This window comes from Trichoderma ghanense (assembly GCF_004382785.1).
Source record: "Trichoderma ghanense strain CCMA-1212 chromosome Unknown scaffold_1, whole genome shotgun sequence".
NCBI lineage: Eukaryota > Fungi > Ascomycota > Sordariomycetes > Hypocreales > Hypocreaceae > Trichoderma > Trichoderma ghanense.
The window spans coordinates 2,068,155-2,091,295 of record NW_027395664.1 but is presented as its reverse complement, the minus strand read 5'-3'; the positions used below and the strand labels follow the sequence as shown (position 1 = coordinate 2,091,295).

General features: G+C 54.9%; 6 protein-coding genes across 6 annotated transcripts; 3 read left to right on the top strand and 3 right to left on the bottom strand.

The window, feature by feature from the left end:
• Positions 1-447: 447 nt before the first annotated feature.
• Positions 448-4,244, top strand: CCMA1212_002075 (uncharacterized protein; the record flags this gene model as incomplete). The annotated part of the gene is made up of 3 exons (XM_073699477.1): positions 448-1,914; positions 1,996-3,026; positions 3,110-4,244. 3 exons carry the CDS (start codon positions 448-450, stop codon positions 4,242-4,244), a joined length of 3,633 nt encoding a protein of 1,210 aa, XP_073562398.1.
• A 4,651-nt stretch (positions 4,245-8,895) lies between these two features.
• On the top strand, positions 8,896-10,153 carry CCMA1212_002074 (uncharacterized protein; the record flags this gene model as incomplete). Its single annotated transcript, XM_073699476.1, has 5 exons — positions 8,896-9,075; positions 9,178-9,579; positions 9,669-9,968; positions 10,035-10,063; positions 10,147-10,153. 5 exons carry the CDS (start codon positions 8,896-8,898, stop codon positions 10,151-10,153), a joined length of 918 nt encoding a protein of 305 aa, XP_073562399.1.
• An 802-nt stretch (positions 10,154-10,955) lies between these two features.
• On the bottom strand, positions 10,956-11,634 carry CCMA1212_002073 (uncharacterized protein; the record flags this gene model as incomplete). Its single annotated transcript, XM_073699475.1, has 2 exons — positions 10,956-11,434; positions 11,607-11,634. The coding sequence occupies 2 exons, from the start codon at positions 11,632-11,634 to the stop codon at positions 10,956-10,958; spliced, it is 507 nt and encodes a 168-aa protein (XP_073562392.1).
• A 1,622-nt stretch (positions 11,635-13,256) lies between these two features.
• Positions 13,257-13,605, bottom strand: CCMA1212_002072 (uncharacterized protein; the record flags this gene model as incomplete). Its single annotated transcript, XM_073699474.1, has 2 exons — positions 13,257-13,377; positions 13,445-13,605. The coding sequence occupies 2 exons, from the start codon at positions 13,603-13,605 to the stop codon at positions 13,257-13,259; spliced, it is 282 nt and encodes a 93-aa protein (XP_073562393.1).
• Positions 13,606-15,731: 2,126 nt separating this feature from the next.
• On the bottom strand, positions 15,732-16,394 carry CCMA1212_002071 (Ubiquitin-like modifier HUB1; the record flags this gene model as incomplete). The annotated part of the gene is made up of 1 exon (XM_073699473.1): positions 15,732-16,394. The coding sequence occupies one exon, from the start codon at positions 16,392-16,394 to the stop codon at positions 15,732-15,734; it is 663 nt and encodes a 220-aa protein (XP_073562394.1).
• An 80-nt stretch (positions 16,395-16,474) lies between these two features.
• On the top strand, positions 16,475-20,625 carry CCMA1212_002070 (Eukaryotic translation initiation factor 3 subunit A; the record flags this gene model as incomplete). The annotated part of the gene is made up of 4 exons (XM_073699472.1): positions 16,475-16,478; positions 17,050-17,180; positions 17,314-17,577; positions 17,647-20,625. The coding sequence occupies 4 exons, from the start codon at positions 16,475-16,477 to the stop codon at positions 20,623-20,625; spliced, it is 3,378 nt and encodes a 1,125-aa protein (XP_073562395.1).
• Between the last annotated feature and the right edge of the window lie 2,516 nt (positions 20,626-23,141).

Below are 23,141 nucleotides of genomic sequence, written 5' to 3'. Positions count from 1 at the left end.
ATCTGACTAGGACCGTTCGAGATGCCCGCAGGTGGCCCGTGCGCAGGCCTTCACGCGTTGTCTGTTTTTCGCTCGCTCCCCCCCCGAGATTCCAGCAGAGGGCAGAGCCGCCCGCCGAGTTTGGACGTCACGTCGTCCCCTGATGCTGCCATCGCCCATCGACTGCTCGCCACACGAGGGCTTCCTTTGCCCTGCACATGATCCCGCCCGCTCGCGCTGCTGCTACGGGGCCGCCTGAAGCCCCGAAGGATCCTCAGAGCCCGTCGCCGAGCCTCGTCTCTCGTCCCCGTGCGCGCGCCCTTCGAGCGCCAGCCTCGTTGCATAGCCTCGACTGAGGCTCGATAGATATCGTCTGACGCCCGCAGCCTCGCCTCGACCTGTCTTGCTGCAGATACATCGCCAGCGCCGCCTCGCCTCCGTAGACACCGCCTGGCTCTGCTGGCCATCATGGCTCCGGCCTCTCCAACTCCCCGTCGAACGCCCACCGGCCGGCGCAGAGGGCGTCCGCCTGGCTCGACCAACGCTGCGCGTGCCGCCAGACAGGCCTCCCTCGCCGCCGCTGCCGCCTCGGAACCGCCCCAGAAGCGTCGTAGATATGTGCCCGGCGGCCCTGGGGGAGGCGGGCGGTATCTCGACGCCGACGCCATCCAGACGCCCGACACGGCCCGCACCACGACGGGGTCGCGATCCCGAACATCGACCGCCCGGCTTGCCCTCAACGGCGCCTCGCCCTCCATGCCCCCGCGGCGGGAGCGGAGCACGCGGGCCCGGGCTGCTGCCAACGAAGACAGCGACGAGATGCGATGGGGATCCGCCGCCGCCATGGCTGCCTCCGTCAAGCAGGCCGAAGACTACAAGCCCCGCGAGGAGCGCAGCTGGGAGGAGTTCCATCCAAACCTTGATATAGACCTGCCCTTTGTCATCTTTGCCGCCCACGACGTCGACGGGGTTGCCGGGCACGAGGCGCCCAATACGCCTGCGGTGGATGCGCCGCTGCCTGCCACGCCGCATCTGGACTCCATGACGCCGTCCAAGCCCGTCAACCCGGCCTCGACGGGCAACACGCCGAACCCGCAGGCGGCGCGCGGCCCAGAAGGCGACATCGACGACTCGGCTGCCGGAACCCCATCATCGAGACGCCCTCGCCGGTCCACCCGCGAAGTCGTCAGCTTCTATAACGTTCGACCCCTCGACTTTGCTCCCACGCCCAAGACCCCCAAGATCCTCCCCATCCAGAACCAGACACCAAAGGAGCGACTTGACCTCAAACTGCCGTCATATAGAAAGACCAACCGCATCGAGTTGTTTGAAAGCAAGACTTTCGGCCAGGCACGCTACGTTGACAAGGCTATGAGCAATGTCGGCTACCAAGAAAGCGACAACTTTATCCGATCCGAACGCACACTTATCAAGGCCAACGACAGCAATGCAGATGACGAGTTCGAGCAGTACTCGGTGGCTGCCGGCGACGACCACGGGCACCAGTCAAGGCTTGGCCGTGTCGAGTACGATATGGATGAGCAGGACGACATGTGGCTCGAGCAGTACAACGCCCAGCGCAAGGCCAACGAGCTGCAGGCCATCACGCGCGAGATCTTTGAAATCACAATGACCAAGATCGAAAAGGAGTGGCACGCCCTCGAGAGGCGGATACCAAAGCCCAACCCCAAGCCGCCGCAAACGCATCGCCCGCGGTCCAGCTCGGCCGTGGCCGTTAACGGCGAGACCCACGGCGGCGAAGAGCCGGACAGCAAGTGCGCCATATGCGACGATGGAGATTGCGAAAACACAAACGCCATTGTCTTCTGCGACGGCTGCAATCTCGCGGTTCACCAAGAATGCTACGGTGTGCCTTTTATTCCGGAGGGCCAGTGGCTTTGCCGGAAATGCCAACTGTGCGGTCGCGGAATTCCGGTAAGAGTTTCCCCTCCCCCCCTTCATCATTCTCACTCTCTGTAGTTTTCGCCTCTAATCGTTCTTCTTCTCTTCATATAGACTTGCATCTTTTGCCCCAACACAGACGGCGCTTTCAAGCAAACAAATTCGTCAAAATGGGCACATCTACTCTGTGCCATGTGGATTCCCGAAGTGTCTCTGGGAAACCACACCTTCATGGAGCCGGTCATGGATGTCGAAAAGGTCCCCAAGACCCGGTGGAAGCTGACCTGCTACATCTGTCGGCAGAGAATGGGCGCCTGCATCCAGTGCGGCAACAAGAATTGCTACCAAGCCTTCCACGTCACCTGTGCCAGAAGGGCCCGGCTATTCCTCAAGATGAAGACTGTCCAGGGCACTCTGGCTGTTCTGGACGGCAGCATGGTTCTCAAAGCGTTTTGCGATAAGCACTGCCCTCCCGATCATGCCCAAGAGAACCAGGTCCATCAGGCAACGCGAGCCGCCAAAAAGTTCTATAAGAGGAACATGCGTGGCCGTATCTGGGCCGACAACCAAGCCATGGCCAACGTCATTGCCGCGCAGCATCGCACTGCCATTACGGAACATCCGCCCGACGAGAGCCAGATGATGGGGGCTAAGAACTTGGCGATCCTGGGCGACAAGAAGAAGGGGCAGCCTCCCAAGAATCTGTGGAAGCTGCCATCCGGAGCGCCCATCATCCCCCAGGTCGTCTTCGACATTGTCGAAGCATCCATCCAGCGCTTCTCCTTTGGGAAGCGCAAAGACTTTCTCAGCGAGGCCTGTCGCTACTGGACCCTGAAGAGGGAGGCACGTAGGGGTGCCGCGCTCCTCAAGCGGCTGCAGCTGCAGATGGAGTCGTTCTCTTCCATGGAGCTGACAAGGCGCAACTTTGCTGCCATGGGTCCCAGCGGCAAGGCAAGGCTGGCCCGTCGCATCGAGTTTGCCCAGGGCATCATCCACGAGCTGGAGCAGCTCAAGTCCATCGCCGACGACATTGTGCAGCGCGAACAGCTCAAGCTGGAGGCTGCCGAGCTGGAGCAGGACTTTGTGGACGAGTGCTACTTTCCAACGGCCAAGCTATTGGTGCCTGTTGTCGAGAAGGCTATTTCGTGAGTTTCCCCTGTCCATTCTAGCCCATTATGCTACCATACCGATCAGCATGAGAGCGTTTGTTCTAACTGGTCATTCACAGACTAGATAAGGGACTCTTCACAGCTGGCTTGACCGAACTGCAAGCCAGCGTCGACAAGCGGGTATATGTCAACACTCTGGCTTTTGCACAAGACCTTGGCGACATCATCGGCAAGGGTATCCTGAATCCGCCCGAGCTTTCAGATTCCACCCAACGTGCCTCGGGGGAAGGAGAGGCAGGCAACGATAACAACGGCGCCAACAACGATGCCAACTCCATTGCTGTGTCAACCTTCTCAGACATACGAGAGCGACGCAAGCTAGGAAAGCGCATCCTCAAGGCGGTACAGCCGCTGCTGGAAGCGTCGCTGCAGGTTGAGTCGGAAATTTCTACAAAGCCGTCTGAAGGACTGCAGAGGGAGCTAGAGACCCTCCTGGAAGCCAGCGCCGATATTGGGCGGCAATCCAACGCAATGGGCCACCTTGCGAATGATTCGGCGGCTGAAGACACCATTATGCTGGACGCGCCTGACCCATCCTCCGAAGCCCATCCTTCCATTAAGAGCGAGTCTTTGGCTGGCGGGAGTGTCATCGTTTCCAACGGCGGTGACCTTATGGACACTGCCGAGAATGAAGAGGATGGACAAGACAGCGGCCGTGTGGTGGAGGAGGAAGGCGACAGCATCGAGGTCAACACCGTGGGACTCGGCATCATGACCGGCCGATCATCGGGGGGGCTTGGAATAACCACCGAGATGAATATCAAGTCGGCGCGGATCAACTCGGCGGCCATCTCCTCCGAGACTCCTCCCAACAGCACGAGCAGCTACGTTGTCCTGAACCGGCCATCCCAGGATGGGCCGCCCACCCCACCGCAGAGTAATGGAAGCCTGGGTAACGAGTCGGCCGATCCTCTCTCGGAAGGAGGCGTCTTGTGGTATCTCAAGGCCCTCGAGCCGCACGGCACGTCTATTCTCGAGGAGCACTGGGCCGCTGGTCGGGATGCGGTGCGGACGCTCAGCGAGGAGCTGACGGATCTTGATGACGAAGACTTCAAGGACCTTGGCATCGACCTTGACGACGCGGTGGCGGCCGCGGCGATGGACACGGAGGAGCCCAAGGGGGCATCGAGCGGAGGGAGCGCCAAGAATAAGGCGAGTAGAATAAAGAAACGGAGAGCGACTAGACGGCGGTAGGGCGAGCCCCAAGGATGGTTGTGGGCTGAATGAGCTCCCTGCTCTCTTGTGGGTTTTTCCCCCACGGGGGGATCCTGCTCTTCTTCTATCCGCAACCCTCTTTTCTTTTCCTTTTCTCGTTATTTGACTCTCGGTTTCTCATTTTGGACTGAGCGCTTTATGATGAAGCATCGGTATATAAGGCTTTGGCGTTGGGAGGGACAGCAGCATTTGCTATTTGTTTTACTTCTTCTCCTTTACACTCTTCACTTTTTTTTCCGCCCTCTATTGATACACCCATTATCCGGCCAGTTTAGTGGTCGTTTTTTTTTTTTTTTTTTTTTTTTTTTTTTTTTTTTTTTTTTTTTTTTTTTTTTTTTTTTTTTTCCCTTTCTATTCTTGGTCATTGTTCGACTGGCTATTCCCATTGAACGTTTTATTTTCGTTTTCCCTTCTTTCTCATGAATCTTTGGAGGAACGAGTGGAGAGAGGCGACTTTGCCGGCCAGCCTGCATTAGGTCCTCTGACGAACTGATTCGGCGAGGAGGGGATGAGTAAGGGGAGAGGGCGCTGTTTGCGGGGGGAATGGCCGAGGAGTTTACAAACGAGCTTTTCTCTATTGATCCCGGTGGAAGTTCCTCTTCTTATGGTGTAGGATTTAATGAAGGTATTCGAGTCGAATGGCTTCTGTTACGAACCCGTGTATGTATGTATAATTCGGTTGTTATGGTACCATGCAATGATGAGAAGAGGATCAACTGAATGTCTTGATTCATTGTTTTTCTTTCAGATTTTTATACAGAACAAAAATCTGATGAGGTGAAATTCAATTGTATTTATCACGATGTTGATATTTCGTGATCCTATGGTACCTACCATGATGTTGATATTTTGTGATCCTATAGTGAGAATAATCAGGTATATAAAACCATTTCTTATGTCACCATGCAATGCTGAAAAGGTCATCAGTTGGATATCTTGATTTCACTAGTTTTCAGACTTTTGTTCTATTGGCAATAAATTTAACTGATGCGAAAATCGACTTCTCATGATGTTGATGCTCTGTGTTGTGATGCTGAGAATGAGAATAACCGGGCATACAAAATCATTTGGTGGCGTCGACGAGGCTTGCGGTAGGAAGTTTGCACGCAAGGAAGCAAGGCTGCGAATATCCGCTGATAGGACGACAAAGTTTCATGGCCCGAGCTACTACCATAGTACCTTAGGTAATGAAGGAGGTCTGAAGCCCAGTTGCTGCTTTTCCAAGTTTGTTCTGCGGGGTGGCGGGGTTGAATGGACGGACGCGGACTGGACGGGATTTGGGTGAGTCGAGAGGCGGGTGGTACGAGCAGATTGGGTGATGGAGTACGTAGAACGGAGTTCGTACGGAGAGATGGATGGGGAAACGATGGATAATGATGGATTTGATGGGGTGATGGCTTGGAGATTAGCTTTGTTAGAGGTTTCTATTTTTGTGAAGCTGACTTTGATTTTTGCGGACATATGGCTTTGATGGCTTTCGAGGCTTTTGGCCCAAGATTTCAAGATTTTTCAAGACAAAAGATAACACTGGCTCGTCTGGATCGCAGCTCAACATTGCTCTGTGCCTGTACTGTATCCGTACTCTTAGGATATCAGGGCAGGCTGGCACGAAGACGGGGCTCCGGTTTCCATCCACAAAAATCCGAGCTTTCACCAACAAAGGAACGAGGCGGAATTGCGGGCCTGCAGGGTACCGCGCGTCCATTGGCCGATGCGACGAACAGCGCCTCGCCCCCCGATCCCAGGCTCCGAGTCCTGTTGGTTGACAACTTCAAAAGAGGAGGTGCGAAGAAGAAGGAGACGGCGAGTGGAATGGGAAAAAAAATCGGAGGGTGGAGCAATGGGTGTCTGGTCCCGGTGCCGGACTCGTCAGCAGAAGAAGGGGTGAGGAGGAGAAGAGCATCTGATTCGAGGGCAAGCCGGAGAGCACAAGAGACCGGGGGTTTGGTGTAGGAAATCGATGCATCACAAAATGCAGACCGCGTGCGAGTGGGAGTCCTAGGGTTTGAGAGAGCTGTGTATGTTTTGTTTCCCCTTTTGGGCAGCATCCTGACTGAGCATCTAGCGATGGCGATATTTTTACCTTGTAAATCTCAGTAGTTGTGCCGAGGGCTTTCTTGTGCCTGGCAAGTCTGGCTTCCTTTTTCAAATTCTCTGTCGATTTTCGATACTGATTGGCTCCCCCTGTCGGTTTCAAAACGGATGCCCTGCGATGCGATACGAGCGGATGCTTGTTGGCTTTGGCCCCAGGCCAGCCAATAGCTACCTACCCAAGTTGGGAAGAGCACGGAGCTGAGCCGAAGACGCTGCTGCAGGTCTAGTTTTAGTTGTTAGGAGAGAAACAGAGGATGGTGAAGAAGAATCCAAGCCGATGGATGGATCAGCGAGTGAAATGAAGTATAAATGAGAGGAAAGACGATCAGATGCACAGCCGAAGCAAGCGAGGGCCAAAACCTGGTTTCAGCTGCATCGTGCGGTGGTGAGCAAGATGCAGTGGATGGATGGATGGATGCCTGCTGTGATCAATGAGAGGAGAGGGGCGCGGAATCAAGGCAGCTGGAGCTGGGGGATGCAGATGCGATGGGATGCAGCGATGCTGCAGAGGGGCAGTGCCGGATGCGGCGCGGGTTTGGCGGGCGTCCGTGGCTTGTGCCTTGGCTCTTCTTCTATTGTAACTTGGGATGGCGCGAAAAGAGTTATCGTAGGTATGCGGTTGGACGAGGCTTCAATTTCTTGTGGCGGCAGCCCGGGCTCTTCTTGATGCTGCCTAGCCAGCACGAGGCAGAGGCATCAGCGACACCACCAGCACTGCGAGCCACGCCGTCGATGCGTGCGAACTGATGCTTTCGCTAGCTCTGGCGTGTTTCTCACGAGAGCTTACACGTTGCCCTGGACCTGGACCTGGACCTGGAGAGAGTTGCGGCTAAGACAAGGTAAGCTCGGCGAGGGTAAGAGACCAGGTCCAATCCAGACTATCCTGGGCAGAGGGTGGCGCTAGCAGGCCGCTTCAGAGCAGCCAGGACACGGACGATTTTTTTTCTGATTTTTTTCTTCAGAATCCCTGGCGGGCTGCATTCCTTTCTCCTGACACACAAAGATGTCGAGGGTTTGCTGAAGATATGAGTAGAATAGAGAATGTGTGGAGAGAGAGAAAGAGAGAGATGGGGACTGGAGATGCAGACGCAGATGCAGAAGGAGACACCACCAGTCTATAGCACGTGAGAATCGGGCACCTTCCTCAAGTCGTATGTTTGCTGTCTCGCTGGATGAATCATCGAGCAACGCCCGCGATAGTCCCCCAGCGATCCCAACTCAGCGCCTTCAGCTCCCCCCAAATGCGCTGTAAATACAGGCCGTAGCGCCCCGTAAGCCAGCTGAGCCGGCCTGGGCAGAGGCCACCTCCAGTTCGCTGCGTCGCCCCGGCACTGCGCGGCAACAGAAGGACCACCTGCAGACCTGACCTGAACCCACTTGTTCCCTTCTTTTTCGCCTGCGGAGGGAAAAAAAAAGCCTGCTTCCCTCTTCCCTCTGCCACCACCCCAAAGCGACCCCCGTCAACCCAGTCTCTGACACAAGGACGGCCTCATTTGCCCACGACGACCGACGATCTCCCTCATCGTCCATCATCAAAGCCTTCAGTCATCAAACTCAGCGGTTTGCCCCTTTGCCGGGACTTTCCAGACGCGACGACGCCGCCGAAGCAGCAGCCAAAAAAACAAAAGACGACAGAGGGGGGAAAAAGGCACCGAAGCCATCCCCAACCGAACCCTCAAGCGACGAGCCCTTTTTCTGAGGCACCCACGGCGAACGACGGCTGCATCATCAGCGGCTCCCTCCTACCAGAGTATCTTACCTTAGCCCGTCTTCATCACCACGAGAGCAAGCCATCGCGCGTTTAGAACGTCTGTTTCTGCTCCGCTGCGCCCTCTCTGTTATTTCCCCCCTTCGCGTTGGCTCTGAGCCCCCCCCCAAAAGAGAGGCCTTTTGCCCGCACAGCTTGTGAGTTCTTCGCCCTTAGTTATTTCCCCACCTGGCGATGCGCGCTCGCTCTCCTGCTGCTCCTCGGCTTCCACGCACCATCCCGTCGGCGATTGTCTCCTTGCCCTCATTTCAACGAGGGAAGGAGGCGCTGGGAGAGAGGGGAGAAGGGAGAAGAAGAGGGAAAAAAAGAGCATCGTGATGAGGCATCGCGGCGGCAATCGTCCTTTGGTGGCTAGATGGAGGGGGGCCATCTAAACCCCCCCCTCGCATCAGGACGTTGGCCTCTGCCTGCCATCTCGCCTTGTGTCCTTGCCTGCTCTTCTTTTCTTTTTTTTCGTCGACCGCGGGAGGGGACCTGCTTCCTCGGATGGCCTGGCCCACGCCATTGATGATTCTTGTCGTCTCTTCTTTTCTGACTCTCGACGATAGGATCATCTCTTCATTTTGAGACTGCATAGTTTGACTAGTGTATCATCTGTCGTGCATTTTTCTCTTTCCTTCTAATCGAGGGCCGCATCATTTTGCGCACCGGCCTGCTTTTCAGCACGCCCTCCCTTTCTTTTCCTCGCCCTCTTTATAACGCGCAGCCTTTCTCGGCTCATCAATCCGATATCCGCGAGCCGTCCCTCCCACGGGGAGCATCTCTACGATGGCTGACCAGCACGAGGTCGATCTCGACTCTATAATTGACCGGCTGCTCGAGGTCCGAGGCAGCCGACCTGGAAAGCAGGTGCAGCTCCTCGAGACGGAGATTCGCTATCTGTGCACCAAGGCCCGCGAGATTTTCATCTCTCAGCCCATCCTCCTTGAGCTGGAGGCCCCCATCAAGGTAAGCCGACGCCGCCGTCGCCTGCAGGGGAAGAGGAACAGAGAGAGAAGAGAATCGGGAGCTGCCGGATAAGTGGCGTATGCTGACGCAATGCTGTAACAGATTTGCGGCGATATTCACGGCCAGTACTATGATCTCCTGCGCCTGTTCGAGTATGGCGGCTTTCCCCCCGAGGCCAACTATCTCTTCCTGGGCGACTATGTCGACCGTGGCAAGCAGTCTCTCGAGACCATCTGCCTGCTCCTTGCCTACAAGATCAAGTACCCTGAGAACTTCTTCATTCTTCGTGGCAACCACGAGTGCGCCTCCATCAACCGCATCTACGGCTTCTACGACGAGTGCAAGAGGCGTTACAACATCAAGCTTTGGAAGACATTTACCGACTGCTTCAACTGCTTGCCCATTGCCGCCATCATTGACGAGAAGATCTTCACCATGCACGGAGGCCTCAGCCCCGATCTGAACTCGATGGAGCAGATTCGTCGCGTCATGCGTCCCACCGATGTACGTTTCTGCTACCCAATTGCCCCTTGCAGAATATCGTCATGGTATGCTTTACCCACCGAGGACATCTTGCTAACATTCCGCCTCAGATTCCCGATTGCGGACTGCTGTGCGACCTCTTGTGGTCCGATCCCGACAAGGACATCACCGGCTGGAGCGAAAACGACCGTGGCGTGTCCTTCACCTTTGGCCCGGACGTGGTGTCGCGCTTCCTGCAAAAGCACGACATGGACCTCATCTGCCGCGCTCACCAGGTTGTGGAAGACGGCTACGAATTCTTCTCCAAGCGCCAGCTCGTCACCCTGTTTAGCGCGCCCAACTACTGCGGCGAGTTTGACAACGCCGGTGCCATGATGAGCGTCGACGAGAGCTTGCTCTGCTCGTTCCAGGTTTGTGCAACCCACTTTTGGCCTCTCTCCTGATCATTTCCCGGCTAACGCTGCTTTTCCGTCTAGATCCTCAAGCCCGCCGAGAAGAAACAAAAGTATGTCTTTGCTTCTATTGGTCCCCGAATCTCGAAGTATCGGTTATGCTAACAGATGTCCATCAGGTTCGGACGGCGTTAAGACAATGAGACGATGCCCGTCGGCCTCCCGGCTGACGGTGTCCGCCTCGACGACCTACCACCGCCGACTTTCCTTTTTGATTCTCCGACTCTTCATACTGCAACCTGTTCCGCCGCACCCGTCGCTGGGCCTTGTGGCGATGACGGGTTGCTTGGAGAAGCACACGCCGAGCCCATCCTGCATTAATGTACCGACTCGGCGGTTCGCTCGCATCGCCTCTAATGTCCCAAACATGCAAACTTTGTCATGACAAATGGCTGTTTCTTAGCTTCACAGATAAAATCGTTTACACAAAAAAATACATCATGTCACTTTTAACCGGTCTGGATCTGCGTACATCAGATGACGTAGCCGTACTCTAGTCCGAGGCGTTGACGCGCGTAAACGATGAGAGATGCCTGCCGTGTAACCTGGGCTTGTTTCATGTGGCTACGAGGACGTTTTGTGGTCGTCTCTTGTTCATCGCGAGCGGTGGACAAATGGAGAGCTTGTGTCGGTAGACCAGACGTGGATGCCGCATTGGGCGTCTTGATTACAGTAGAGTTCAATATCAAAGAGGTGAATCTCTAACATGGGAGGTNAAAAAAAAAAAAAAAAAAAAAAAAAAAAAAAAAAAAAAAAAAAAAAAAAAAAAAAAAAAAAAAAAAAAAAAAAAACTTGAATTCAAGACATAAACGCCATATTCTCTGACGTTTTCTGACATTGACCGGGGGGTTTTTTTTTTCCTTCTAGCATGTAGTACTGTAGTACACTTTTGATATACAGTTTCCAACTGTCGTTGCCCTTGTTCTCGATACCAATACTTCTCTTCTAAGCGCAGTCTTCGCAGACAATCCCCGATGAAGCCTGCTTCTGGGAAGTCTCGTCCTGTCGAGCATCATTTCCCTCCTTGATTGCCGCTGCTGCTGATGATGATGATGACGACGATGATCCCGGGCCAGCAGCAGCAGCAGCAGCCTCTTGCGTAGGAGCTGCAGAAGAAGCCAAAGTGGCTGCAGAAGCTGAGTTGGCAGCCCCAGCCGCAGCAGTTGCAGTTGCAGCGGTGGAGGGGGATGAGCGATGATGATCGCGATCAACGTGCCCCAGATTGCGCCCCGGTTCGATGACGTCCCGGACGCGACGCTTGAGGTCCTTTGTTTCGGGGAAGCCGCCGTCTGTTTTGCGGTCCCAGAGGGTTGTGCTTTGGATTGCTGCTGCTTCCCCTGAAGATGATGTTGTGGAGGAAGAGGGCTGGTGGTAGATTGTGACGATGAAAGTTCCGCCTGTGGAGGGCTGGAGGGCGATTTCGCCTATGGAGAGGGAGAATGTGGATAGTAATTCTTGGGCGTACTTTTTTTTTTTTTTTTGTCAATGATGATGATTTGGGTTGGTTTGTTGCTAGCTTTGATTTGATACGGGTATGTTTGGAGTTTTTTGATTGGGAGATTTGGTGGAAGTTGGGGCAAGGTGGATGGGACGTACGTAGGCGGCGCGGAGCATCCATTTGCATTGCGTGCAGAATTGGATCGTTATTCGGGGGAGGGGAGCCGTGATGGGGGCTGCTGCTTGCGCTGGGGCGGGTTGGGGGGGTGTTGATGTGGCCATTTGGGTTTGGTTGGCTGCTTGGATTTTCGCTTGAGTAGATTCGGTGAGGTTTGAGATGTGGTGGTGATTGAGGACTGGTTGGTAGGGAGTTCACTGCGTTGCGATGCGAGAGGTGCGTGGTTGAGGAGTGAGTCTTGATGTAAGCCTCGGGGGTTATACGGAGAACGGCAACGGTTAGCTTAAGGGAGCAGCTTATTTATGTGGAGATTACCGAATGAGCGACTTTCTTCGATCTATATTTTGTACGTGCAAGTCTTGCAGATATCAATAATTGTTCAAAGTACTTTTCGTTCTCGAGTGTTTCAAAGGCGCCCAGAGGTATCTGCAGATATTGACTGCTCTCATATTCTAGACATCATGATGGAGAATGCGTCGTTGATATAGCATTCAGGGGTAGCATCCTCAATGGCACCGTGTTCATAGGTGTTCCGCGCGCTCACGTGCACAGGACAGCTGCCTTGAGCAAAACACCACGACATCGTAGCATACATTGGTCACACTGTATCATGAGCCATCAGTTTTGCCCGTGAAGTCAGGAAGACGAGAGACGTCCAAGGCGTACTGAACCATATATTTGCAATTTGAACTTCGGGAATCTTTGGCGAACTGCTAGAGTGCTGCTTTTCCTCGTGACAAGGCGCGTTGGAGAGCGAGCCAGCATCACGATGGAGCCGGCTCAAGCAGTTACAGCTTCACGCCGTACATCACAACTCATCAAGAAAAGAGCGACAGGATAAACATCCACCCATCAATTATCTACACTCCACACACCACTATTCACTACATCCACCGCCTCCCCAACTGCCCATCAAGCACTCCTTCACCGCAACCACCCCCCTCCAACCACTAAATGAACGTAGAAGCAACAGGCAAGAATAGAAAAGACCACAAGCGTACAGGGCGGGCATTGACTGGACAGGAAAAGGAACCATGGAGAAATCAAGAATTAATGCATGCTAAAAGGAGCCGGCTTTCCCCAAGAAAACCAACAGTAGACTCCTTTAACTGGATATCTCTCGTCCCCCCTCTGTCCCTCTCTCTCTCCCCATCCACTCGAGCCTCGATGAAAAACCGCTCGACTGCTTTATTAAAAAGTAAGAGAGAGCTGAAAACGAAATAAAGAAAAAAAAGAGGAAAATAACTCGTAGGAAAGGGAGCGTGGGGGGCTGTCCTCGGTCACAACCAACACTGCCGCCCCCCATTTTGTTACCTCGTTCCCCCCGTCTCCTCTTCCCTGCATAGCATTGATATAATCATTGAGACTGTGTCGATCCAGCTCAGAGTCCCGTTCTAGTTTCTCGTAAAAGGCTTCCGAACCAGGTATTTATTGTTTTGGATGGTGTGTCGGCGTGACAAGTCGTTGGCTCGCTGCCCGTTTCCAGCTGCGTATGCGTTGCGTTTAAAATCAAAGAGAGAGAAAGAAGAAAGCCCTCGTCACACGACAAGGGGGAATAAAAACAAATCGATCCCACGCCAAGAGCTCCTTCATCATCCATGGTCGTTCCTCCAACACGTCGGGAAACGGAATTACATGACGACACAGCAGCCGCCGGATTGCTGAGGCGCATAGGGATCCTCGCCCTTTGGTACTGTGCCCCATACCGACGGGACCATGTAATCTCTTGTGCCATTGCAGTAGGCAATAATGCTGCAGGCAATCGCGTTAGCTTTCAACTCCCTATCCCGCCATGGTCACGATGCGTCTTGGTGCTCACCTCTTGGAGGCGGTGCTGACGGGGATGCGTTCCCGGTCCAGGTCCTCGCGTAGTCTGTTGTTGAGCTCCGTTAGGCGCCTCAGCTTCAGGTCTGCCATTGACTGCTTCGTCTTCTTAATCTGAGTCGGGTCGCCGACATCGCGAGAGGTGTACTGAGGCATCGTGACGGAGGGTGAATTAAAAGAATGACTATCGAGTTGGAACTAGATCCGGATCGGAGCGATGGATGACTCGCAGATTCGTCGACCGGGTCGATGGACGATGATGACGGATTGGCGCGAGAACTGTATGCGGTTGTCCGGTTAGCCTCAGTCAACCTCGGTCTGGCGGCGCGACAGCAGCTGAATGAGGGGCTGCAGCAAGCAAGGCCGACGATAAATAGGAAAAAGAAGAGCGTGATTGTTTGCTGCCGTCACGTTTGGCGCGACCGTGATGCCGGCACGGGAAACGCAGTGCAACGGATGCAAAAGGAGTGATTGACAGCACCGGTCGCGAGACGAGGCGAGAGACACGACCAAGACTCGGCAGATGCGACGAGACAAACGACTCCGTGTTGGTTCGCGACAAGCTGCAGGCGACGACGCAATGAAGAACGAGACCATCTTCCTGAAACCAGTCCCCCCTTTTTCTTCTTCGTTGCTGTTGTGCACGTCGTCTCCCATTCAATTGAACCATCGCCATACGATCCGGGCGTCGTGTGGTGGTGCCTCTGGCAGCTCTCCTTTCCACGCCCCTTAGGCGTATTCGCAGTCACAGCGCAATGGAAGAAGGAAGAGGTAAAAAAGAGCATTCAATGAATGACTTACCACCTGTCGAAGAGAAATAAAGAAAATCTTTTAAAAAAAAAAAACCCTCGTTTCTTCAGTCGCGAGAAAACAGCGACGACACACAGGCTCCAAATAAATGGGGGGGATTGAGAAAGAGGAGGGGATTTTGGGTCGCGAAAGGCGAGAGAAAACGTGCGTTACGTGTGTGTGTGTGAGTGAGAAAAAGAGAGGAGAAGGCAGAAACGGCCAAAAAAAGAGAGCGAGAGTGAGGGAGTGAGAGAAGAACGCCTGGGCTGGGAGAAGGAGAGATTGGATGGGAAACGGCCGCCACACGAGATTGAGCCAATGCACCAGCGAACCGGTGCTTTAGCGGGCTGCTGCCGGCGGATAATTAGCAGTGGAGCCCGCTGTAACTTGGGGCCGGGGGGGGGCTGCACCTCGACTCCTGTAGGGGGGTCGCAGGTGCTGGTCCTAGGGGGGCGGGTTAAAGCCTGGGCTGCCTAGAGCTATGGAGGGAACTGGAACTGCTGCTGCTGCTGCTGCGCTCGGCTCTGGGCGGGTGGCTGTCTGGCTGCTGGGTGGGGGACGTGCGCCGCGCTGGAAATTGGACAGACAGGGGGCTCAGCTCTTGGTCAAACCGCCAGGATCCGGCGCGGTGGACTTGACTGGGCTCTGCCTATTCTGTTTCCGTCCTTGTTCTTTCTCGGCTCATGTAATCCGTTGTACTGTAGTACAAGCATCTAGTACTATGCAGTTCGTATTAGTAGGACTATGATTCTGTACAAGGCGACAAGGCAGACAACTGAACAGACGGGGACCCTGTCGCATCAGCCAATGTACATATGTACCCCTTGCCGTAGCCGGCGTGCTAAGCGGTACCTGACCCCAGTCGAGGCTCGCTGCTCGTACCAGTGCGGATGGGCGGAGTGGCGCTGATGCGTCTAGTACCGCGCTAACACCACCTTAACGTCGCGCTACTGCAGCGCTCGTGTCTCTCAGCAATCGACGCCATATTGCCTTGATTGCCATAATATCGCAGACTCGGAATTGGTTCAGGCGCGACAGTTGATAATCATGGATCGAATGCATCTGGACAACAACTGCCTCGCAGAGGATTGCCTTGCCAGTGCACTACTACTGGGACCACGACACACGGACAAGTCAAGAGATCATTCCACCTTGCACAGACCAAGCTAGGACTACAAAGTCCAACACGTTGCTCAAGCATTTCCTTGCTTTATTCTCTGTCTACCTAAGGGGGTATCAAGCGTGATCAAGTGTGTCAGTTGTTCACTGACGTCGAGTGATAAACAAGAGACGGATACATTGAGGTCATCCACAATGCTATAAGTAGTAGGCGTCAGTTATTGCGGCAACTACATCATGTTCTGCTCTCATGCCACGTACGGGTTGATTTCATCGAACAAACGCCAGATAGAGCTGTGTGATATTCCAATACCGACAAACATGGAGCCGGTCGTCTTGAAGAGAGCATAAGAGCAAGGCGGACATGCACCATCTCAATCGCCAGTGTCGACTTCGAGATCCAGCTGCACGCCATTCGAAATGCCATAGTCCTCCAACGTGATGTGGTCCTTGAACGGCCGCTCGCCCTGTCGCCTCAGCATGATTTGTCCGGCTTCTCGGCCAATGCGGGCGGCAATCATGAGCTTGAACTGGCCGACTGTGTCCGAAGGCAAGCATGGAATGGCTGACTTGGTGCCGAGCCGGTCGTTGACGTGGACGATAATCATCTCCTGTCCAGCAGTGGCGGAGGGTTTGGCCGCCTTGGGCGCCTTGGGCGCCTTGGGTTCTTTGGGTTCTCTGGGTTCTCTCTTCTCCGTGTTTTCTCTCGGCCTTCTCCTCGGCTCGTCGCCTTTGAATCTGAAGCCGGAATTGTGGCGCCGGGGAGATCGTGATCGTTGCCGCCTCTCGTATCGGTCACCGCCCCGATCTGGCGAACGATCCCGATAATCGCGCCTTCCGCCGTGGTCGCGATATCTGGCTCCATCCCTTTCCCTTTCCCTGTCGCGGGTGTCTCTTTGCCTGTCTCCATCTCGTTCCCTCTCACGATTGTTGTCACTTTCCCGATCTCCGTAACTTCCCCTGTCGCGGTTGGCTCTTTCCCTGCCCCGGTCGCGCGACCGATCGCGGAAGTCGCTGTCGCGCTGATTGCGCATCATGATGGGGGTGCTGGGTGCGCGAATGCTGCAGGAGCGATGTTTCTTCACATCACAAGCAGCCTGCCCAAATCAACATCAGAATGGGTAGGCGTATGACTAAGCAATCACGTGACGCTGTCTGTCGCTACCTAGGTACCTACCTACCTACTACTTGTACTTCGTGCATCTGAACCTGCAAGTTGACACTGAGGCTTTCCAAACTGGACAGAAGCTCACAATGCTGATCCCGACTTCATCCACTTGTGGTGAGAAGAAGGACGATGTTGCTACTCATGATATGAAGGGCTCTTGCATATGCTCCGTTTGCTTTCTCCCGATGAACAAGCGGAAACATGAGGCTGTCAAGTCGACGTCTGTCATGTGTGTACGACAGCCTTCGCAAAGCAATACGCCGACCCCTTGCGGCGAGCTACCATATGGCCCGAATATTACCATTCGACTGCTACAAACAATTCCATATCATAAAATCTGTATTTATAGATTAAACTCATAGTGTTTCGGCAAATTGCATGCTGAGATCACTCGTCCATTGTTCAGCCTCGTCCATCTGCAGCTAAAGTCCGATCATGACATAATCAAGCACGTGATATGCGCCGTTCCGCAGCCCCTCATGCTCGGATAGCGTCCACACACGAAAATGAAAAATTCCTCCAAGTGCGCCGCTTCACCACCACGAGGCCACGCCAGCGCCCCATCTCGAATCCTCAGGCCTGCGACGGCGACTCTTTTGCCCCGAATCTCCCTATCCGACTCACCGTCGATCCGTGGAGGAGATTGCCCAGCATGGTGCGTGTGATGCCCTCGACAGGCCCCGACCCCAGCTGCAAGACAGCCTGCCTCTGCCCCTCCCCCATGCAAATTCAATTGAACCCAGGTTGGGCCGTGATGCTGACTCTCGTTTTCTTCCGTCCTCCTACAGCCGCCTCCGCCGCATCAAAAGCCCGAAAATGTCCTGAAGCGCGCCCACGAGCTGATCGGGGTCAACCAGGCCCAGACGGCCTTGACCCTGCTCCATGAGCACATCACCAACAAGCGCTCTCGAAGCGCTGCCATCTCTTCGCTGGAGCCCGTCATGCTCCTGCTGGTTGAGCTGTCCGTCGAGCAGAAGAAGGGAAAGCTGGCCAAGGACGCCTTGTACCAGTACAAGAATCTGTCCCAGAACACCAACATTTCGACCATCGAGGTGCGTAAACCGCAAATGTGAAAATGGAGAGGAGATGGATGAAAGGATGGATGACTGACCGCCTCGCAGCTGGTCCTGAAAAAGTTCATCGAACTCGCCGTCGAGAAGGTGACTGCCGCCCAGCAAAAGGCCGACGAAGTCCAGTCGACCATCGAAGCCACGGCTGCCACCTCCAGCATCGACGACCTGGAAGCCAGCGAAACCCCCGAGTCCATCCTCCTCGCCACCGTCTCTGGCGAGCAGTCTCGTGACCGCACCGACCGTGCCATCGTCACTCCTTGGCTCAAGTTCCTCTGGGAGGCGTACCGAACCGTCCTGGACATTCTCCGCAACAATGCCCGCCTCGAGGTACTTTACCAGAGCACTGCCATGCAGGCCTTCGACTTCTGTCTCAAGTACACCCGAAAGACCGAGTTCCGAAGACTGTGCGAGCTTCTCCGAAACCATGTCCAGACGGCGGCCAAGTACTCGTCGCAGATGCACGCCATCAACCTCAGCGACCCCGACACTCTGCAGCGTCATCTCGAGACCCGCTTCCAGCAGCTCAACGTTGCCGTCGAGCTGGAACTGTGGCAGGAGGCTTTCCGAAGCGTCGAGGATATCCACACGCTGCTGAACCTCAGCAAGCGGCCCCCCAAGAACATCATGATGGCCAACTACTACGAGAAGCTGACCAGAATCTTCCTCGTCGGCGAGAACTACCTCTTCCACGCTGCGGCTTGGTCAAGGTACTACACCCTGCTGCGCCAGGTCTCCGCCTTGGTCGCCTCTGGCCAGGGCAAGAAGGCCGACAACCCCCCCGCCTCTGATGCCGACCTCCAGCGAGCTGCTTCCTTTGTCCTCTTGTCTGCCCTCGCCATCCCCGTCATCAGCACCTCCCGATCCCGCGGTGCCATGGTCGACTTTGACGAGGCTCGCAAGAACAAGAACACCCGCCTGACCACCCTGCTCGGCATGAGCCAGGCCCCCTCGCGATCTCGACTGTTCCGTGACGCTCTCTCCAAGTCCATCATTCAGCGATCCCTTCCTGAAATTCGGGATCTCTACAACATCCTGGAGGTGGACTTCCACCCCCTCTTCATCTGCAAGAAGATCTCGCCCATCCTGACCAAGATCGCTGCCGATGCCGAGATGGAGAAGTATATCCTTCCCCTGCAGCAGGTTATCCTGACCCGCCTGTTCCAGCAGCTGTCTCAGGTCTACGAAACCGTCGACCTCAGCTTCGTCGAGAGCTTGGCTCAGTTCCCCGAGCCCTACCAGGTCACTCGCGGAACCATTGAGAAGTTCATCATGAACGGCAACAAGAAGGGTGATCTTGCCATCCGCATGGACCATGCCACCGGCGTTCTGAGCTTCGACAACGATGTCTTCTCATCAGCTAGGGCTGGCCACAGCGGGTCTTCCGCCGGCTCTGCCGAGGCCGAGGCCGGCAGCGTGCAGCGGCTCCAGAGCACTCCCTCTGAGATTGTCCGCTCCCAGCTGACTCGACTTGCCAAGTCGCTCTTCGTCTCATGCCACTACATTGACCCCAACTTTAACAAGGAACGTCTGGCGGCCCATGATGCTGCATTGGCCCGCGCAAGGGCTGGTGCCGAGAAGGAGCACCTCGAGACCCTCGCTCGCAAGGAGATTATCCAGAAGCGCAAGGAAGAGGCATCTGAACTGCAGGCCAAGAGGGAGAAGGAGAAGGCCCGCCAAAAGAGACTGATGGAGCAGGCCCTGCAAGAAGCCGAGGACAAGCGTCTGGCTGAGGAGCAGCGTGAGCGTGAGGCCCGACGCATCAAGGCCGAGCACGACCGCGTCCGCAAGGAGGAGCTCAAGAAGCAGATTGCGGATCTCAAGATGAGCGACAAGGCTCTCGACATCGACTTGGAAGACTTGGACAACCTGGACAGCAACAGACTTCGTGCCATGAAGCTGGCTCAGTTGGAGCGTGAGAAGAACGATGTCAACGAGAAGCTGCGCATCACTGGCAAGCGACTGGACCACTTGGAACGAGCCTACCGAAAGGAGGAGGCTAAGAAGCTGGCCGAGGACTATGCCAAGCAGACGGAGCGTGACCGCAAGATCTATGAGATGGTCAAGGCCAAGACGCTCAAGGAAGCCGAGGAGAAGCACAAGGCCAGCGTAGAGCTCAAGCATCGCCTTGAACGCCTGGTGCCCGAGTACGAGAGGTTCAGAGCCAACTTGCACGACAAGCGCCGCGACGAGTTTGAGAAGCGCCGCAAGGAGGCCGAGCGCGAGCTGGAGAAGCAGATCGCCATCCGCAAGAAGGAGTACCGCGACCGCAAGTTGCGCGAGAAGAGGGAGCGCGAAGAGAGAGAGCGCATCCTCCGTGAACAGGAAGAGCAGGCTGCTCGTGAGAAGGAGGAGCAGCGTCTCCGTGAGGAGGCCAGGAAGGCCGAGCTCGCCAAGCTCAAGGAGCAGCGCGAGAAGGAGCGCCAGGAGATGCTGGAGAAGGCAGCTCTTCAGCAGAGGCGCGAGGAAGAAGCCCTTGCTCGCCGCAAAGCAGAGAAGGAACGTGGAGGTCTCAGGGGGCCAGAGACCCCCCCTGCTGCTGCTGCCGCCGCCGCAGATGGCCGACGACCACCCGTTGTCGGTTCAGGCAGCTGGAGAGACAGAGAACGTGAGAAGGAGGCCAAGGCTGCTGAGGGCGGCATCCCTGTGCGGTCAGGACCCCCGATGGAGCGCACCGACTCGGGCGACCGCCCATCCGGCCCCCCGAAGCTGCAGCTGGCTGGCTCTGGCAACAAGCCCAGCTGGCGAGAGCGCGAAGCCGCCAAGACTGCCAGTGGCGGTGCCAGCGACAACGTGCCCCCGCCGACCAGAAGCGCTGGACCTCGCGACGCTCCCCGGGAGTCTCCCCGCGATTCTCGCAGCTTTGGTCGCGACTCTCGTGAGCCTCGTGAGCCTCGTGAGCCTCTTGAGCGAGCCGGCTCAAGGCGCGGCGAGAACGGCAAGGCGGATTCTTCTGCCCCTCCCGCAGAGTCTCTGCCTACCCGAACCGCTGGCAAGTGGGTTCCTCCTCATCTGAGAAACAAGTCATGAAGGGAATGACAAAAGGCATGGATAGTCCTGGCTACAAGTTTTGCACTGGCGTTTAAGGGGGGGGTAAACACAAAATACGAAAACAATGTGAGAGGTTGGGAGGGGGGAAAGCCATTGCACGGTTTTTGCCCATTGAAATGTACTCTAGAGCTCAGCATTAATCTCGCCGTCCTCTGAGGTACGAGCACACCCATCAGAATGGAGAAGATGATGAAAACGCACATAAGGCGCTCCTATACCTCTTCCCCCTTTTTTTTACTTTATATATTCTTGTTTTTCTATCAGCTCTAGTTGAAGAATTGTCTTGGCCGGAAATCATTTGGTGGTTATGACCAGGGCACAAACGTAATGCTTCATGAATCATCGCTTGTTCCTAAAAGACCTGAGATTACTGGTCCAGAGTTATTGATGCCTGTTAGCATACTCATCGTCGTGCATCGTGCATCTAGTAAACCGATCTTCAATCACTATTCACAGCCCAGTACCGGATCAAACAGCCCAGTAGAACTCGTGATCTGAATACATGTTTGAGGGCCGAGAAAAGTACTTGCGAAGAAAAGCAAACGGGGGTGTGGAAAATCGGAACTGTCGGGTAGGAAGCAGGCGACAACGGGCAGTGGCACACAATCACAGATGTGGGGGGGAATGCTTAGGTAGAGAACATGCAAGGTGCAGTGACGAGGAGATTTACACTAGAAAGTGGCGTGGACAAGGCAGCGAGCAAAAAAAAAAGAATGGGGGAGATGGAAAAGTTGCAACGAAGTATTGCGATGCCCCTTTTGAGGCAAGATACAGGCGTGCGCACGGTATGGCAAAAAAAATACAAAGAGTTGCTTGCGGTTGAACCTCTTTTGAGGGTGTTTTGACTTGCCGTGCGATTTTTTGTGGCTTTGACCTTGGTGTTGAGGATGGGTATGATGGATTTTGGGGAGGCGGGAGGAGGTGGATCTGCTGCAAAGCCCGAAAATAGTTGGTTCAGCAGCTGCGTGGAGGCTAGAAGGAATAAGTCAGGGGTTGGAATCCGGCCTGTGGAGTTGATGCTTTTTTTTCCCCTTGAACAGAGAGGGTTGAATGAAATGGATGAGGTGGTGTGAAAGGTTGCTGTAGGAAGGGAGGGTGAAGTATGGGGTGCAGTAGCAGGCTGCAGGGCCAGTACAGCTGAGCTACCGCTCTATTGGCCACTCCTGTGTTGAGAGAAAGAAGGCTGTGAATCGGCAAGTCGAAGCACAGTCAGTGCTGGACTATGTCTCTAACAATAGCTTTTGTGATGCGATCCAGTGATGTATGAGAAGTGGGCTTAAGAGGGTCAGGGTCTGCCGAATGAATGGATTCGGAAACCCCCCCTTTCTAATCGAGAGTGATACTACCACAACAGCTGCTTGATATCGGAGAGCTTTTCCGACGAACAATCGACCATGATTGCCCAAAATAACATGACAGAACGTAAGCGTCCAGGCCGCATCTTGTGTCCGCCCTTGCAGCAAGCAAGCGTCTAGAATTGGGCATTCCCTGGCTGCGTATTGGCAATCTCGGCTGAAGCACATCACCGGCCGGCCGGCCGGGAAGCATATGCGAGTGCTAACCTCGGCCTGCAAGATAGACTCCATGGTATTGCCGTGAGTGACGGCAGCAATGAGCTGGCAAGTTGATGCTTTTGCGAGTTGATGGGGATGGAATTCTGCTTCAAGCTGGCCATGGGCACGAAAGCTTTGTGCAAGTATGGAAGAGTGTGGACTGGGAGTCAGGATGGTATTTGATACTCCAGCCCAATGCTTCTCATTGGAAGCGTCCCAGCAAAGCGAGCATTGAGGATAGGTCGAGGGCCCTGCCCCCCGATGATCCGTATAATACCCAGGTGTGATCACGCCAGCTCCGAGTTGACTGCTTCTACCTCTAGCAGCGCTGATCGTGACAGATGATTGCTTTGGCTTGATCGAAAGTGGTGAGACATACGGGCTGCAAGAGCCATTGTGCTTCCAAGACATGCATCTCGGACGATTCCTCACATTGTAATACACACTCTTCTCTCCGCACCCCCCCTTGCGCGATCCCCCCATCACGGCACAGCAAGAACGGGTGAGAAGAGGTCCAGCCGCTCGCATCATGTTGTGGAAGCCTCACCGTAAATGCAGCCGTGATGTTACGCAAAACAGACAAAGGAAAGGAAATTGCATCAAGACGCGTGATGAGGCTGGCAAGGGGGAAAGACTTTCTCTCGCCTTTTGGCTGGCACCTTCGGACTCCCTTCCATGCTTCTGCCTTTTGCGTAGCAATATTGATTTTCTCGATGCTACCCTCCACCGCAGAATAGCCAGAGGGCACTGACGCGACTTGGCATTGCGACTGCGCGGCTGAGGGCTCGCAGTCAATCATTGACGATGACAGAGAGAGCAGCAAAGTTGTCTTTCTATGTGAAACCACCGGGGGCCCATACGCATTGATCCGCGTCGAGGTGTGGTAGCCGATGGTGTTTCTCCTCGTCCTTGGTCGTCTTCTTCTCCTCATCATCGCTCATC